The sequence below is a fragment of the Sorghum bicolor genome, chromosome 10 (genome assembly GCF_000003195.3).
Source record: "Sorghum bicolor cultivar BTx623 chromosome 10, Sorghum_bicolor_NCBIv3, whole genome shotgun sequence".
NCBI classification, from domain to species: domain Eukaryota; kingdom Viridiplantae; phylum Streptophyta; class Magnoliopsida; order Poales; family Poaceae; genus Sorghum; species Sorghum bicolor.
In genome coordinates, this window is record NC_012879.2 from 11471413 (window position 1) to 11486591 (window position 15179).

General features: G+C 40.3%; 1 protein-coding gene across 1 annotated transcript; it reads left to right on the forward strand.

The window, feature by feature from the left end:
- LOC110431008 (lysine-specific demethylase JMJ703-like) lies at positions 8312-14893 on the forward strand. Its single transcript, XM_021449454.1, has 13 exons — positions 8312-8462; positions 9176-9519; positions 9617-9697; positions 9776-9853; positions 9945-10406; positions 10727-10951; positions 11085-11246; positions 11458-11826; positions 11917-13384; positions 13585-13688; positions 13770-13967; positions 14081-14482; positions 14575-14893. Exons 2-12 carry the CDS (start codon positions 9178-9180, stop codon positions 14342-14344), a joined length of 3753 nt encoding a protein of 1250 aa, XP_021305129.1. The 5' UTR covers positions 8312-8462; positions 9176-9177; the 3' UTR covers positions 14345-14482; positions 14575-14893.

A 15179-nucleotide genomic window follows, 5' to 3' on the forward strand; every position in this document is an offset into this window, starting at 1 on the left:
TAGTAGCTCAGACCTTCTCATATCATGTTTGTCAATTACCTAGACTTGGATCAAACTTTCTTTTTATTTTATCTAAAACTTAGGATTACACAAAACTTATTGTATATTACTCAAAAGAAAAACTTTATTTGGTTTCATGATTATGCATTATTTATTTATTTATTTCTGAACACTAGTAAATAAAACCAAGAAAGAAAAGTAATACTTATCTAGATACACGTGGGGGTGTCTCCCCCAAGCTGGATATTGACATAGTCGTTCACTCTTGTGGCCTGCATGTTTGGTCTCACTCTTCTTAAGCCTCAAAATCCTGCACAACCCAAATAGACAACAAAACTTGTGGAGCATGTTAAGGGTTAGGTAATTGTCTAGAGCGTATGAGAGCTTAATGTGAAAATTCTATGAACTCAATCACATCAAGTTCCTCTACCAGGTTGTTTTGTGGCTCGAGATAGATTTTCAAGCGTTGACCATTTACCTTAAAAGTGTTACCTATGTCGTCTTGGATGGTAATGGCTCCATGAGTTGAAGTGTCAATAACCTTGTATGGTCCATCCCACTTACTTCGTAGCTTACCATGCCCAAAGAGCTTAACTCTTGAATTGAATAGTAAAACCTTATCTCCAGGCTTAAACTCCTTGTGCTTGATTCTCTTATCATGCCATCGTTTTGTTCTCTCTTTATAGATCCTTGAATTATGGTAGGCTTTCTCTCTCCATTCTTCTAGCTCACATAGTTGCATCAGACGATTCTCGCTAGCGAGGTGGAGATCCATGTTCCATTTCTTGAGTGCCCAATGAGCCTTAAATTCTACTTCCACAGGCAAATGACAAGTTTTTCCATATACAAGTTGATAAGGTGACATGCCTATGGGTGTTTTGAATGCAGTTCTATATGCCCAAAGTGCATCAGGAAGTTTGTCCTTCCACCCCTTACCCATCTCATCTACGGTCTTTTGTAAAATATTTTTGATTTGTTTGTTAGATGTTTCGGCTTGACCGCTAGTCTGAGGATGGTATGGTGTTGCGACGTTGTGTCGAACTCCATGGTCGGCTAGGTACTTCTGGAAGATTTTGTCAATGAAGTGGGAACCTCCATCGCTTATAACTATCCGGGGTATACCAAAGCGAGGAAAGATTACTTCATGGAACATTCTCTTGACATGTTTTGAATCAGCTGATCGACAAGGTAGGGCTTCTACCCATTTGGACACGTAATCCACAGCTACTAAGATATACTCACAATTCCCAGACATAGGGAATGGTCCCATGAAATCAATGCCCCATACATCGAAAAGTTCTACTTGAAGATTATTTGTGAGAGGCATTTCATTTCGTGAGTTAATATTCCTATGTTTTTGACACCGGTGGCATCTCCTGACAAAGTCCTTTGTATCTTCATACATCGTTGGCCAGAAAAAACCACTTTGCCAAATTTTAGCATGTGTCCGAAATGCTCCATAGTGTCCTCCATATGGCGAGGCATGGCATCTTTCTATAATTTGAGTAGCCTCAGCCATAGGAACACACCTTCTCAAGAGTCCATCAGCGCAGACTCGGAAAAGATATGGCTCATCCCAAAGGTGGAAACGACTATCGTGAAGCAACTTCCTTTTGTTTGCACCAGGTGGGACATAGCCTTTTACTATAAAGTTTACGATGTCTGCGTACCATGGATCTGCATGTGTTATCTTAAGCAGGGTGTCATCCCTTAGGTAGTCATTTATGGGAAGCTCATCATGTGTTTCCTTATATTGAAGCCTAGATAAGTGGTCGGCTACAGAATTCTCTACTCCCTTCCTATCTCGGATTTCTATGTCAAAGTCTTAGAGTAGAAGAATCCATCGAATTAGATGAGGCTTAGCATCTTTCTTAGTGAGGAGGTACTTGAGAGCAGCATGATCTGAATAGATGATTATCTTTGCCCCCACTAAGTAAGATCTAAACTTGTCTATAGCAAAGACAACAGCCAAAAGCTCTTTTTCAGTTGTAGTGTAATTGAGCTGTGGTCCAGACAAGGTTTTGCTAGCGTAGGATATGACATAATGCTTTCTATCCTTGGTTTGTCCTAAAACGGCACCACCGCAAAATCGCTAGCATCACACATGATCTCAAAAGGAAGATTCCAATCAGGTGGTTGGATAATCGGGGCTGAGATGAGTGCTTTCTTAAGAGTTTGAAAAGATTCATGACACTCATCACTAAAGATGAAAGGTGCGTCCTTAGCTAGGAGATTAGTTAGGGGTCTAGCAATTTGAGAGAAATTCTTGATAAAGCGTCTATAGAACCCTGCATGTCCCAAAAAGCTACGGATTCCTTTCACATTCGTGGGAGGTGGAAGTTTTTCAATAACTTCAATCTTTGCTTTGTCCACCTCTATACCACGTTCGGACACTTTATGTCCTAGCACTATTCCTTCCTAAACCATAAAATGCCATTTCTCCCAGTTAAGGATCAAGTGCTTTTCTTCACATCGCTGCAAGACTCTATCTAAATTCTCCAAACAATGATCGAAGGTTTTGCCATAGATGGTAAAATCATCCATGAAAGCCTCCATGATCTTCTCAATCATGTCCGAGAAAATAGACATCATGCACCGTTGGAAAGAAGCTGGAGCATTACACAATCTGAACGACATTCGTCGGTATGCATAAGTTCCATACGGGCATGTAAAGGTAGTCTTTTCTTGGTCATCTGGATGGATTGGGATTTGGTGATATCCAGAATAACCATCAAGGAAACAGAAGAAAGAGTGGTTTGCAAGCCGTTCCAACATTTCATCAATGAAGGGTAACGGAAAGTGATCTTTCTTTGTAGCCTTGTTGAGTTTTCGATAGTCAATACACATACGCCACCCAGTGACAATTCGTTGAGGGATGAGTTCATTCTTCTCATTCCTAACGACCGTCATTCCTCCTTTCTTTGGCACTACTTGGACAGGGCTAACCCACTCACTATGTGGCACCGGATAAATAATCCCAGCACGATAGAGTTTGAGGACCTCTTTCTTAACAACCTCTCGCATAGCATTGTTAAGTCTCCGTTGTGGTTCCCTTGAAGGTGTAAAATTAGGATCAATAGGTATACGATGAGTGCAGAGAATGGGACTAATGCCCGTGAGATCCTCGAGAGAGTAGCCAAATGCTGATCTATGTCTTTCAAGAACAGTGACAAGTTGTTGTGTTTCATAATCGGAAAGCTTGTCACTGATAATTACTGGAGTTTTTGGGTTATTGTGCAAGAAGACATATCTAAGGCCAGAAGGAAGAGGTTTTAACTCTATCGAAGGAGGTGAAGATTGTTCATTTTTGTCTAGCTCAACGGGTTCTACCAACTCTTCTTCTTCTTGAACAAAGTGTTCAAGATTAAAGAATGGTTGGGCCATCTCCTCTTGAGTCAGCATTAAGATCTCCTCAATAGGATCTGGTTCAAGTTTGGGTTCCACTATCGTGTTAATTGATCTAGCAAGAGGAACAACAATAGTGGAATTCCCAACTTTGAAGTCTAAATGACCTCGTTGTGGTTGTTCTTGTAGAAGTTTCATGATTGGTCTACCAATCAAGAGAGGAATCTCCGGTATGTCATAAATGTGAAAATCTAGACATATTCCAGAGTCCTTGATTCTAACAGGAACTGCCCTTAATACCCCATGGCTTTCTAGAATTAATCCAGATGGACTTTGTAAAAGTTTTTGAGATGGGGTTATGGACTCGTTGGGATAAAGAGTGTCAGCTAACTCCATGAAAATAACATTTATCCCAACATATGGATTGTAGTGGACCTTCCTAGCGGACCTTCTAATTTAGCATAGAAGAATGGTTGAAGGAGTGATGATCCGAGCTAACTCAGGAGACAGCTCTGCTTCTGTTAGCCATTCATAACTCAGAATAGCCGAAAGGCTTTTGATGTGTTCTATGTCAATAGATTCTACTCTTAGAATGGATTGAGTGGTCCTTGCTAGAGGTCGTGTTTGGATAGAAAAATTCAAGGTGTTTCCATAATCTTCAAAAAGATCTTCCTCGAATTCAAAGGTATGCTCTAAAGGTGGTGGTTCATCATCCCTTAGTTGGTTTTGCATTCCCTTATCAGGAGGTTTCTCTACAACCAAATTAATGGATGGGTCAGGTGGAATTTCTAACTCGGTTGCAAGTTCCTCATCTTTTGGTTTAGGATCAGTCTCGACTTCTTTTTCTTCTTTAGGAAACTCATCATAAATGCCTATGTAAGGGGTATTTTCAAGAATTCTCTCTAGGATAGCTCTCCCTTCATTTGTGAGTTTGTGTGTGAATGAGCCTCCTGAAGCAATGTCGAGGTGAAGAGCAGCTTCCTTGTTTAGACCACGATAAAAGTGGTAGTACAGTACATGGTCAGGTAGGGAAAGGTTTGGACCAGAATTGGTAAGGCTTGTGAACCTAGCCCAAGCTGCTCCTAAAGTTTCCTTCTCTCTTTGTTTGAATGTAAGAATTTCAATTCTAAGGTCAGCGATTCGAAAAAGTGGGAAGAAAGCGAGACAAAAGTTGTCCCGAAGTTCATCCCAACTTCCATTAACGCCTCCTACAGAATGAGCATACCACTTTTTTGCTCTTCCCAAAAGGGAGAACGGAAATAATTTTCATTTAAGGGTGTCTTGTGTCATGCCGGAAATAGATCGGCAAGAGCACAACTGCTCGAATTCTCTAAGGTGGGTGTATGGATCTTCATCTACTCGCCCAGAGAAGGGTTGCTCCTAAATCATGGCTATTAGATCAGGGCCGAGGTCGTAGCCATCTGTAAGAATTGGATGTGATGATGGTGATGGCTCTAATAACTCGCCCTTTGGAGCAAAGAATTTATAAATAGGAGTGAAATCCATGTGGTGTGGTGAAAATGGTAAGGTGAGTGTGGTAAAAAGGAAAAGAAAAAGGATACACGGACGACTTGGTTCGAAACTAGCACAGCTACCGTTCCTCGGCAACGGCGCCAGAAAGCTTGTTGGGTATTTTAAACGCAAACAGAAAAATTCGCAAGCGCACGGATACCGATGTAGCTTTCACCCGGGAGTATTCCAGAGTATCGATTTTCCACAGAGAACGTGAGTGTACTAATTAAGATCCAAGATCGCCTAAGGATAACTATATAATTATTTTTGGTGGGAAGAGAGGAAGTTTCCTGAGAGTTCTCTAGTTGATCTAAGAATCAAGAATTACTTCAAGATTATCTATATCGAGACATCAGAGCACTAACTACAAAAAGAGATGAGAAGGGGGCTAGGAAGGTCTGACTACGGTCCTACAAACATCGATCCAAACGAGGTGGAATACGTCGACCGTTAGGGCTGTCACTACCCTAAGGCTACCACAACAATCCGCAGGATTGGGTGCAATTCCAGGTAATTGCAAGACTAAACACCACGTCTAATCTATTAATTACTACTCTAATGTTGCAAAGATTAGAGCACTTGATGCAAGCAGGAATCCAATAAATAACTTGAATGTAAATAAAAGTAATTAAAGAACTCAGGATTATGAATTGAAGAACCTGGAGAACGATGAAGAACAAACCTGTTGCTGCAAAAGTACAATGTTGAGGAAGATCCGACAGATCCGGCTCCTCCTCCACTCTCCTCTTCTCTCTCCCTATTTTCTAGATTACAACTAGAACTAACTAGAACTAGATCTAGATGAACTAGAGGTAGAACTAGAAGAACTAGAGGGATCCTCTCTACTTGGATGAAGAATTAAAACCTTAACTTTGATTCTGTAGAAGAGGTATGCTCTCCAGGGGCCAGGTGGCCTTGCTTATATAGTCTTTTCAGATGAATCTGGGCCGTCGGATCAAACCGACATTAATCGCACGGTTTTCCTTGATCCCTTTGGTCGGTGTAGCACGATCCCCGAGCTTCGCCCTGATTGGTCCAGGGGGGAGGGCGGGCGCCCAGTGAGGGAGGGCGGGCGCCCAGTGCCCGGCCCCGTCACGTCTCCCGTTCGCTCCCGAGGCTTCTGGACTCTTCTAGATGGTAGATAATTGCGCGTCAAGTTAATATCCCGTCATTAACCCGACATGTGGGCCTCTTTTCCATATTTCCTGATAACCCCCTGCAGAAATAGACAAACACCAAAACTCGTAGAATTCTGTCAGATAAAACCCTAAGTCTAGGTGTTGGTTGTATTTGGATCCTTTTCCATGATTAGTTGATGGTTAAATGTGAGCATTAAGGACCGTCTACAGAGATTATGTTGGTGTCCGAGTTTAAGAACACATTTATAGCCCAAAAAAAACTCCTAGCTTTGAGGCCTTATTTAGTTCCTAAAAATTTTCAAAATTCTATTTCACATCGAATCTTTGGACATATGCATGAAGCATTAAATATTAGGTAAAACAAAAACTAATTGTATAGTTTATCTGTAATTTGCGAGATGTATCTTTGAGCCTAATTTATCTATTATTGGATAATAATTATCAAATACAAACAAAACTACTATAATAGTTAAAAACCAAAAGTTTTCACAAACTACAACTCCTAGCTTTGGGCGTAAATTCCAGAAGCACCAATTTGAAACACAGGATTTCCAAACACGCGGAAATAGGAAAGATATGGGATCAGAGTTCTCTGTCATTTGCAATCCTACAAGAACTGGAAATGTAGGACAGTTCTCAATGAAGCATTTGGATTATACAACATAGTAGAAACAATAGAAGAGATCCGGTTGAGGTTCTGCAGCGTGAGTCCACGTTCCTTACCTCTGCAACATGGATCCCTACCTGCACTAGTGACGACCTTTCTCCTAGCATCAATGTTGAGCACCTTGTCCATGAGCGGAAGGTCCATCATCTCGGCCTCCGAATCGCTACAAGAACCTGCTGCGGAACATGGGCTTGCTCCGACTTGGACCTAAACACGCTGGGCCAGTTTGGTTTGGATCCTATTAAAGTCTTGTTTGGATGTAGTCGGATTCACATCAATCCACATGTATTGAGGTGGATTGGAGTGTAATTTGAACTAAATTCCATTCTAATCCACACCAATACACATGGATTGAAGTGAATCCGACAACGTCTAAACAAGGCCTAAGTGGGCTGAACTGGTTTGACTGTAAATAATAGAGTTTACAATGATTTTTATTCTATCTATTTATTTTTTGTTTTTGTTTATGGCTAAATATAAACAATAGCATGAGGTGCCGGTGAAATGGTGGGTTGAAAATGTATTTTAATGGGTCTAGCGCATAAGTGGTATGGTTTGGTGTGGATGATTGAAGTCATGGTATAATTTGGTTTGGATTTGACTTTCACATATATATATGTTTTGGATTGACGTGGGTTTGGTTTGGATCTCAGCCCACTGTCAGGTTTATGTCGAACGCCTGGACGGTGGTCTGCGCATCCGCGGAGCCGCCGCTGAAGAGCTGCTGGTCCAAGACTTGGACCAGCAGCTCTTCAGCGGCGGCTCCGCGGATGCGCAGACCACCGTCCAGGCGTTCGACATGGCAGGCCTCTTCGACACCTTCCGCGAAAACTTAGGCCCTATTGTTGACTTTGTTAAACTTTAATTTCTATCCCATCAAATATTTAAACATATGTATAAAATATTAAATATAGATTATTTACAAAACTAAAAACATAGTCAGATTTATGAAACTAAAAACATAGTAATAATTTTATGAGACAAATCTTTTGAGCCTAATTAATCTATGATTAGATACTAATTACCAAATAAAACGAAAATGCTATGGTACTAATTAAACTTATATCTTGTTTGTTTGGCTGATAAGTCATAGCAGTACTGTTGGCTGATTTGTTGTGAAAAAAAAAACACTGTGAATGATTAGCAGATTTAACTGATAAGCTCAAGCGAACATGCTGCTTTACCTATCATGACTTGATCAATTGTGCATGTCCTGATTGTTTTTTGTTTTTCTTTTGAAAAATGTTTGTATCTTGAATTTATTATCCAATCTATCCCAAATAATAAGATGATTGACTTTTTTATACCAAGTTTGACCACTTGTTTTATTTAAAAATTTATGTAAAATATCATTTCTTTTATTGTGGCTTGGTTTCTTAATAAAACTTTTTCAAGAATGATCTAAATTTTACTATGTTTATAATTTTTTTGAATAAAATAAGTGGTCAAACTTGAAGGAAAAAAATCAAATATCTTATAATTCGATATAGAGGAAGTCGTTTTTTCATTTTTTTTTTGAAAATAATTAAAAAAATCTTTGGTTGTAGGTGTGAGCGAAAATTTACCGCTCTCGTGTAACGGACATATCTAATTTGAGAAATACAAAATGGTAACTTAATATGATTCTTAAAAAAAAAAATCCCCGAAGTAACTAGTTCGTGTCGTGCCGAGTCACTCCCGACTTCCGACCGGCTCGCGAGCTAACCCCGCGGAGTCCCCGACACAGCCGAGCCTCCTCCTCATCCGTCGTCACCGGTTGCTGCTTCCCGCCGCCGCCTTGCGCCTCCATGCTCTCTCAGGTACCTCCTCCGCCGCCGCGCGCCCCGTCCCCTCCTCCGAACGGCTCCATCGTCACTAGGTCTCACCAGCACAGCGTAGTACGGCCAACGAACCCTAGATCCACTGCTGGATCATCCGGGAGGCAGCTGCGCTGCTTGGTTGCTTCTTCTCTAAGCGATTTGATTAGTTGCATTCTGATCCCCTGTGGTGATGCTTGGTTAGTGGTTTCCTGGATTTGCCTGTGGATGATCTAGAAGTTAGTATGTTGGTGTGGAGTTAAAATTGATTGGTTGTGTTACATCCTTGATGAATGATGCTTGATTGGTGCTCTTCTGGATTTGCTGTGGAGATGTACTATAGTTACGCTGTTGAGTATAATATATTACTTTTGAGTGAGTAGTATAGATTATAAGCCATGTAGTGCAATATAATAGCAAAACATTTTGGGATGGGGACTAAGTGGTCTGCAACTGTGTCAAGATGCTGGTCTTTAGTTCCTTTCCACCTTTTGTTTCAGATCTGTTTTCATGACGTTGAACTAGGTTGTTTGATCATGACCGTGCACTTTTGTTGCTATGTGGGCTTGTTCTTTTAATCTTATGGTATTTATTGCAGCAAGTTTCTTGAGTCAGTATATGTAGTTGTACCACATTTTTGTATGATCAGTTCTATTTAGCTCAGATATAGTGCATTTCGTGCTGTGCTGATCAAAGTCTCTTTCATTTGTTTTTAGCAATGATGGGAACAGAAGGCATTGCAGCCACAGTCATCGAGGACCCTGAACCCTCAATTCCGCCTGGATTTGGACCTTTCGCTGCCCCGGCATCATGGGGAATCCAAAATGATGTTAAACCCGCTGATGCTCATTCGAGTTCTGTTTTAGCATTACAGAGCATCGACGACGATGTGGAAATTTTGGAATGTCTATCCAGTTCAGTGGATCGCCAGAGTGACACAGGTTGCAGTATTTCTGGGAGCAATACCTGTAGGAAATCACTGCGCAATAGACCTCCAATAGATTATAGTCGCTTTGATCAGATTGCATATGAAGATTCTGATGCTGAAGTAGCAGACAAGGTTGCACTTTACTATTTCATCCTTATTTCTTCACCAGTTACCTGAATTTTATCATGATGTTAATGCCTCACGCAATATTGCTCAACTCTATGGATAGGGTGCAAGTTCAGTGAAACATAGACAACAATTCCCTAAAGGAGTACTTCGAGGATGTCCAGAATGTGCCGATTGTCAAAAGGTTTGTGTCATTCTGAAATTGATGGATAGCCTCCACAAAAGCGTTGATTTGTTGCTTATATCACACCACATCACGCAGGTTATTGCAAGATGGAATCCATCTGGTGCACGTAGGCCTGTTCTTGATGAGGCTCCTGTTTACTATCCTACAGAGGAGGTTTGTTGCCACATTGTATTGCATCAGTGCTTTCACTGCACTGAATTTGTTTTTGCATACACTAATCTCATGATATCTTCTTATGGATCAGGAATTCCAGGACACCTTAAAATACATTGAGAGTATCCGCCCAACGGCAGAACCATATGGAATATGCCGTATTGTTCCACCAGCTTCATGGAAGCCTCCATGCCTTCTTAAAGAGAAAAACATTTGGGAATGCTCAAAATTTTCTACTCGGGTACAGAAGGTTGACAAGCTCCAAAATCGTAAATCGTCTAAGAAGAGCAGAAGAGGTGGAATGATGAAGAAGCGTAGAAAGATTTCAGAGACTGAAGAAATCAATCACAATCAAATTGGGATGCAGCAAAACCAAGAGAGATTTGGATTTGAACCAGGACCAGAGTTCACACTACAGATGTTTCAGAAGTATGCAGATGACTTCAGTGATCAGTATTTTATGAAAGATAAATGCAGAGATTCACCACCGTCAGTGGAAGATATTGAAGGCGAGTATTGGCGCATAGTTGAAAGGCCGACAGAAGAGATAGAGGTATAAAAAAACTTAGCAAAGAGTATCTATGCCCATTGCATTTAAACTTTTGAAAATGCAATTGTGTTAGTCCTGGATTTTTGACATTTTCCAATAATGGCCCTGTTAGAGAATTTCTTGTTTTCTTGTCAAAAAAAAAGAGAATTTCTTGTTTAGTTTGCAGTTCAGCTGTTACTGTTGTATATGATTCCTGATATGCATGTAGTTCTAAATAGTCATAGCACTTGCATGTGATATCTTACTTGGTAGCATCTGCTGTTTACATATACAGAAATAGTTATGCTACTTTCTAACTGATCAGAAAATCCATTCTCATATAGGTAATATATGGTGCCGATTTGGAGACTGGAACTTTTGGCAGTGGGTTTCCAAAGTTATGTCCTGAAATGAAATCTGATGCGGAGGATAAATATGCACAATCTGGGTGGAACCTAAATAATTTGCCTAGACTACAAGGTTCAGTTCTTTCTTTTGAAGGCGGCGACATTTCTGGTGTTTTAGTGCCTTGGCTTTATGTCGGCATGTGTTTTTCATCTTTCTGCTGGGTAAGATGCTTGCGATATTCTCTTTAGTTTCATAGTTTGTGATTGATGCTATTGATTATGGAAGCTTTGTTATGGACTTATGGTATCCATCCTGAGATATTTCACTGATTGATTGAATTGTGCCTGTTGACAGCATGTTGAAGATCATCATTTGTACTCACTGAACTACATGCATTGGGGTGCTCCAAAGATGTGGTATGGAGTTCCAGGAAAGGATGCTGTGAATTTGGAGGCTGCAATGAGGAAACATCTTCCTGAGTTGTTTGAGGAGCAACCTGATTTGCTTCACAATCTAGTAAGTTTTCTCTCGTGGTTGGTGATTTTTTTTTCTCAAACAATAGTTTAAGGTATATAAGCTTCCCCAGATAATGGTTAACTATGGATTATGCTTATGTGGCTATTTTGTGATTATGTTTTTGTACGGCGTTTAAAATAATGATCTTCCCTTGTATATGCAAGTTACAATCAGATATATTCCTAAATGAAAATGCTAATTCCTTCTGCAGGTTACTCAGTTTTCACCATCATTGCTTAAATCTGAAGGAGTACCAGTCTACCGTTGTGTTCAGCATGAGGGAGAGTTTGTCCTGACATTCCCACGGGCATACCATGCTGGTTTTAATTGTGGCTTCAATTGTGCAGAAGCTGTTAATGTGGCACCCATTGATTGGTTGCCAGTTGGACAAAATGCTGTTGAGGTTTATCGTGAACAAGCTCGGAAAATAACTATCTCACATGATAAGCTGTTGCTTGGGGCTGCAAGAGAAGCAATAAGAGCTCAGTGGGACATCCTATTTCTCAAGAGGAATTCTGCTGATAACTTGAGGTGGAAAAGCGTATGTGGACCTGATAGCACAATATGCAAGACACTGAAGGTAAATGCTAGCCACAATATTTAACTATGTAATTAGTGTCAGTCGTTTCAATTTCAGTGCAATCTAATATTTTTAAATTACTCTACTTAGGCACGAATTGAAATGGAGTTGGCCCAAAGACAAAATATATCCTCTCCATGTCAATCTAGGAAAATGGATACCGAATTTGATTCTACTGATAGGGAATGTGCATTGTGTTACTATGATCTGCATCTTTCAGCTTCTGGCTGTCCATGCTCCCCAGAGAAATATGCTTGCCTGGTACATGCAAAACAGCTTTGCTCATGTGATTGGAACAAAAGGTTTTTCCTATTTCGTTATGATGTCAATGAGTTGAATATCTTAGCTGATGCTTTAGCGGGAAAGCTAAGTGCCATTCACAGATGGGGTGTCTCTGATCTTGGATTAAGTTTGAGCTCGTGTGTCAAACGGGAAAAGGTCCAAGATTCCAAGACTGTTCGCAGATTAACTGATGGCCCAAGACGGTCCTACTTGTCACAGGCATCAACAGTATCGTTGGTTCCTTCTTCTGTTAGCACTGAACCAAAAAAAAATGAAAATAAGACACTGGATTTAGGTTGTCCAGGTATGAATTTACTTAAAATAAGTCCAGAGGCAAATAATGCGTGTCCTTTGACAAAGCAGATAAAATCAGAAAATGACTCACAGCTGAAGGAACCATGCGTGAAGAATGAATTATCATGTCCAACCAGCAATGGTACCAGCCGACAACATAATGGAGGGATTGTAGGCCACAAAGTTGCAGCACCAAGCTTGATGGTTCCTTCTGGTCAATCACTTCCTGCAAATGCTGTGACAAAACCCTTAATTACTTCAGGTGAATCTATGAGAAGTACGCATGTCTTGGCAGTATTGAAAGAGAGTAGAGAAACCTCTTCCCAAACTGGAGACTGTACATCTTCACTTACAATTAGGGAGTATCATAACAGGCCACTGTCAATGATTGATAATGGAGTTAACATGAAGCCAGATCTGGAAAACTTAGACAATTCTCATAGGTTGATGGCATCATCAGACTTCAATGCAACTCTATGTCATTCTTACAAGGATCAAACATTCTTAACACCGGAAACTAATACCTCAGTGATGACTGAGAAAGATAGCAGTCAGGCCCGTACTGCAAGCCAGCAGTTTGTCAATACTGCTTCAAGGACACAAAATGTGTCTCAGGAACCATTTTGTAGTGTCACTGCTCCAAAGCATCTCATAGATCCTCAAGTTGTGAAAAATTCATATGGTGTTTTTGGTTCAGGCAGTGCTCATCTTGGGCATCCAACCGTTGGTAATCAGCAACTAAATGAGAGATGGCATCAAAGACAATCTGATTCTCTATCCAGTGTGGAAGTTAGAGCTAGGGGTCTTTCAGCTATGATAGTGCAGCCTGCTCTGGAAAATCACAGCAGAAATGGAGTTGTACAGAAGGGTCCTCGCATAGCTAATGTTGTACATAGATTCAAGTGCTCTGTTGAACCTATAGAAATTGGTGTTGTGCTATCTGGGAAGTTGTGGTCCTCAAGTCAAGCAATCTTCCCAAAAGGTTTGTTTTGGCAGATTGATATACCTCTTGAGCATTTATGATATCAGGGTGAACACTTCTGGATTTTATCATGCTATTGGAATGTTTCCTTATTGTTATCTACTTATCTGAATATCTTCATTAAGAGATTTGAATTTCATCTGCATTTTGTTCCATATTTTGTTATGTTCTTTTAGCATGTTTTCCCTTTGCTAATGCAGGGTTTAAGAGCAGAGTAAAATACTTTAGTGTTGTAGATCCAGTACAAATGACATACTACATATCTGAAATATTGGACGCTGGACAGCAGGGACCTCTTTTTATGGTAAATTTTCGCTTTTTGTGCCTTCCATATATTTATATTATATTCATTCTTCAGTATCTTGATATTTTATTGCATTTACAGGTGACTGTAGAAAACTGTCCTGGGGAAATTTTCATAAATATCTCTCCTACCAAGTGCTGGAACATGGTTCGTGAAAGGCTCAATATGGAAATAAGGAGGCAGATCAATATGGGAAGAGCTAACCTTCCTACACTGCAGCCTCCAGGATCAGTTGATGGTCATGAAATGTTTGGGTTGTTAACACCAGCAATAGTTCAGGTGTGGCATTAATGCTTGGCATTCACTTGACATTCTATTCAATACACTGTTACACATGGTGGAAATGCTCTTTTATGGTTCTAATTGACATTTTTTTTGGAATTTAATGGCAGGCAATTGAGGCTCGGGACAGAGATCACATCTGTACAGAGTACTGGAGATCAAGGTCCCATGTTACAACTGAGAATCGAGACAATCAGAATATGCCACCTCAGGATCCATTGCTTATTGCACTGAGGGGGCTCTTCCAGCGGGCTAATTGTGATGAACTGCGAGCACTACGCAGTTTATTGATGAGCAATAGAACTCTGGATGACAGTTCTAGGCAGCAGGCTTGCCAAATCCTCGATGAGGAGATTGCAAAGCAATGGCACTGACCAGCGTAAATACAGGCTGTTGTACTAACCAATTGTAGTTGGCATGAATTTTTTTGATGGGATCAAGCAGTTTTAACTCTTAAGGCTTGCTTTGCCCTTGTGCCCATTCTTTTCATTCTTGTGACCATACCCAATTCTGTAAGAATTTCTACCTTATTGAGTGATATAGGTGCCTCATCTACTACTGTTGTGTTGCAAATTATGGTCCTTATTTTTTTTTTCTTGATCAGTTATTGCAAGTGGCGTCAACAAGCATGAGGGTACAGCTCCATCACCTGCAAGGAAGTCAAAAGTAAGAAGCACATTCATTTGTAATGGCATCATAATGTTCTTTATTCCCATTTCATTGTGGTTCCTCAATATTTCTGAAATAGTTGTCGCTGACTATTATGTTACCAAATGACAAGGGTGAGCAACCTATTATAAGATGTAGCTGGGTCATCATATTCCTTTGTTCTTGAAATCTGTTAACAATGCATGCTTGTCTGATGTAAACCACCCTTAGATTCTGGGTACTCAGTCATTATTGAGATTATTCCAGAAGTTGTATTCTTTGTGGAGCAAACAATGATTTATAAATTATATGTATTCACTTGGCATGCATGGTGTAACTTTAACCAACTCTGTTTCATATAAACTGTATCAGCATTCCATGCGTGTGCCAACTTCCTTTTAACAAACAATATACCCAATTCTTCTAAAGGACTGATATGTATCATTCCTTGTTCGACCATGTGAGAACTAGCCGATGAACAGTGGAAACTTTGGCTGCAGCGCATTTTTATGTAATTTGCAAAATTAATGGCTATTTTCATCTGCAATCAGTAGAGCAATT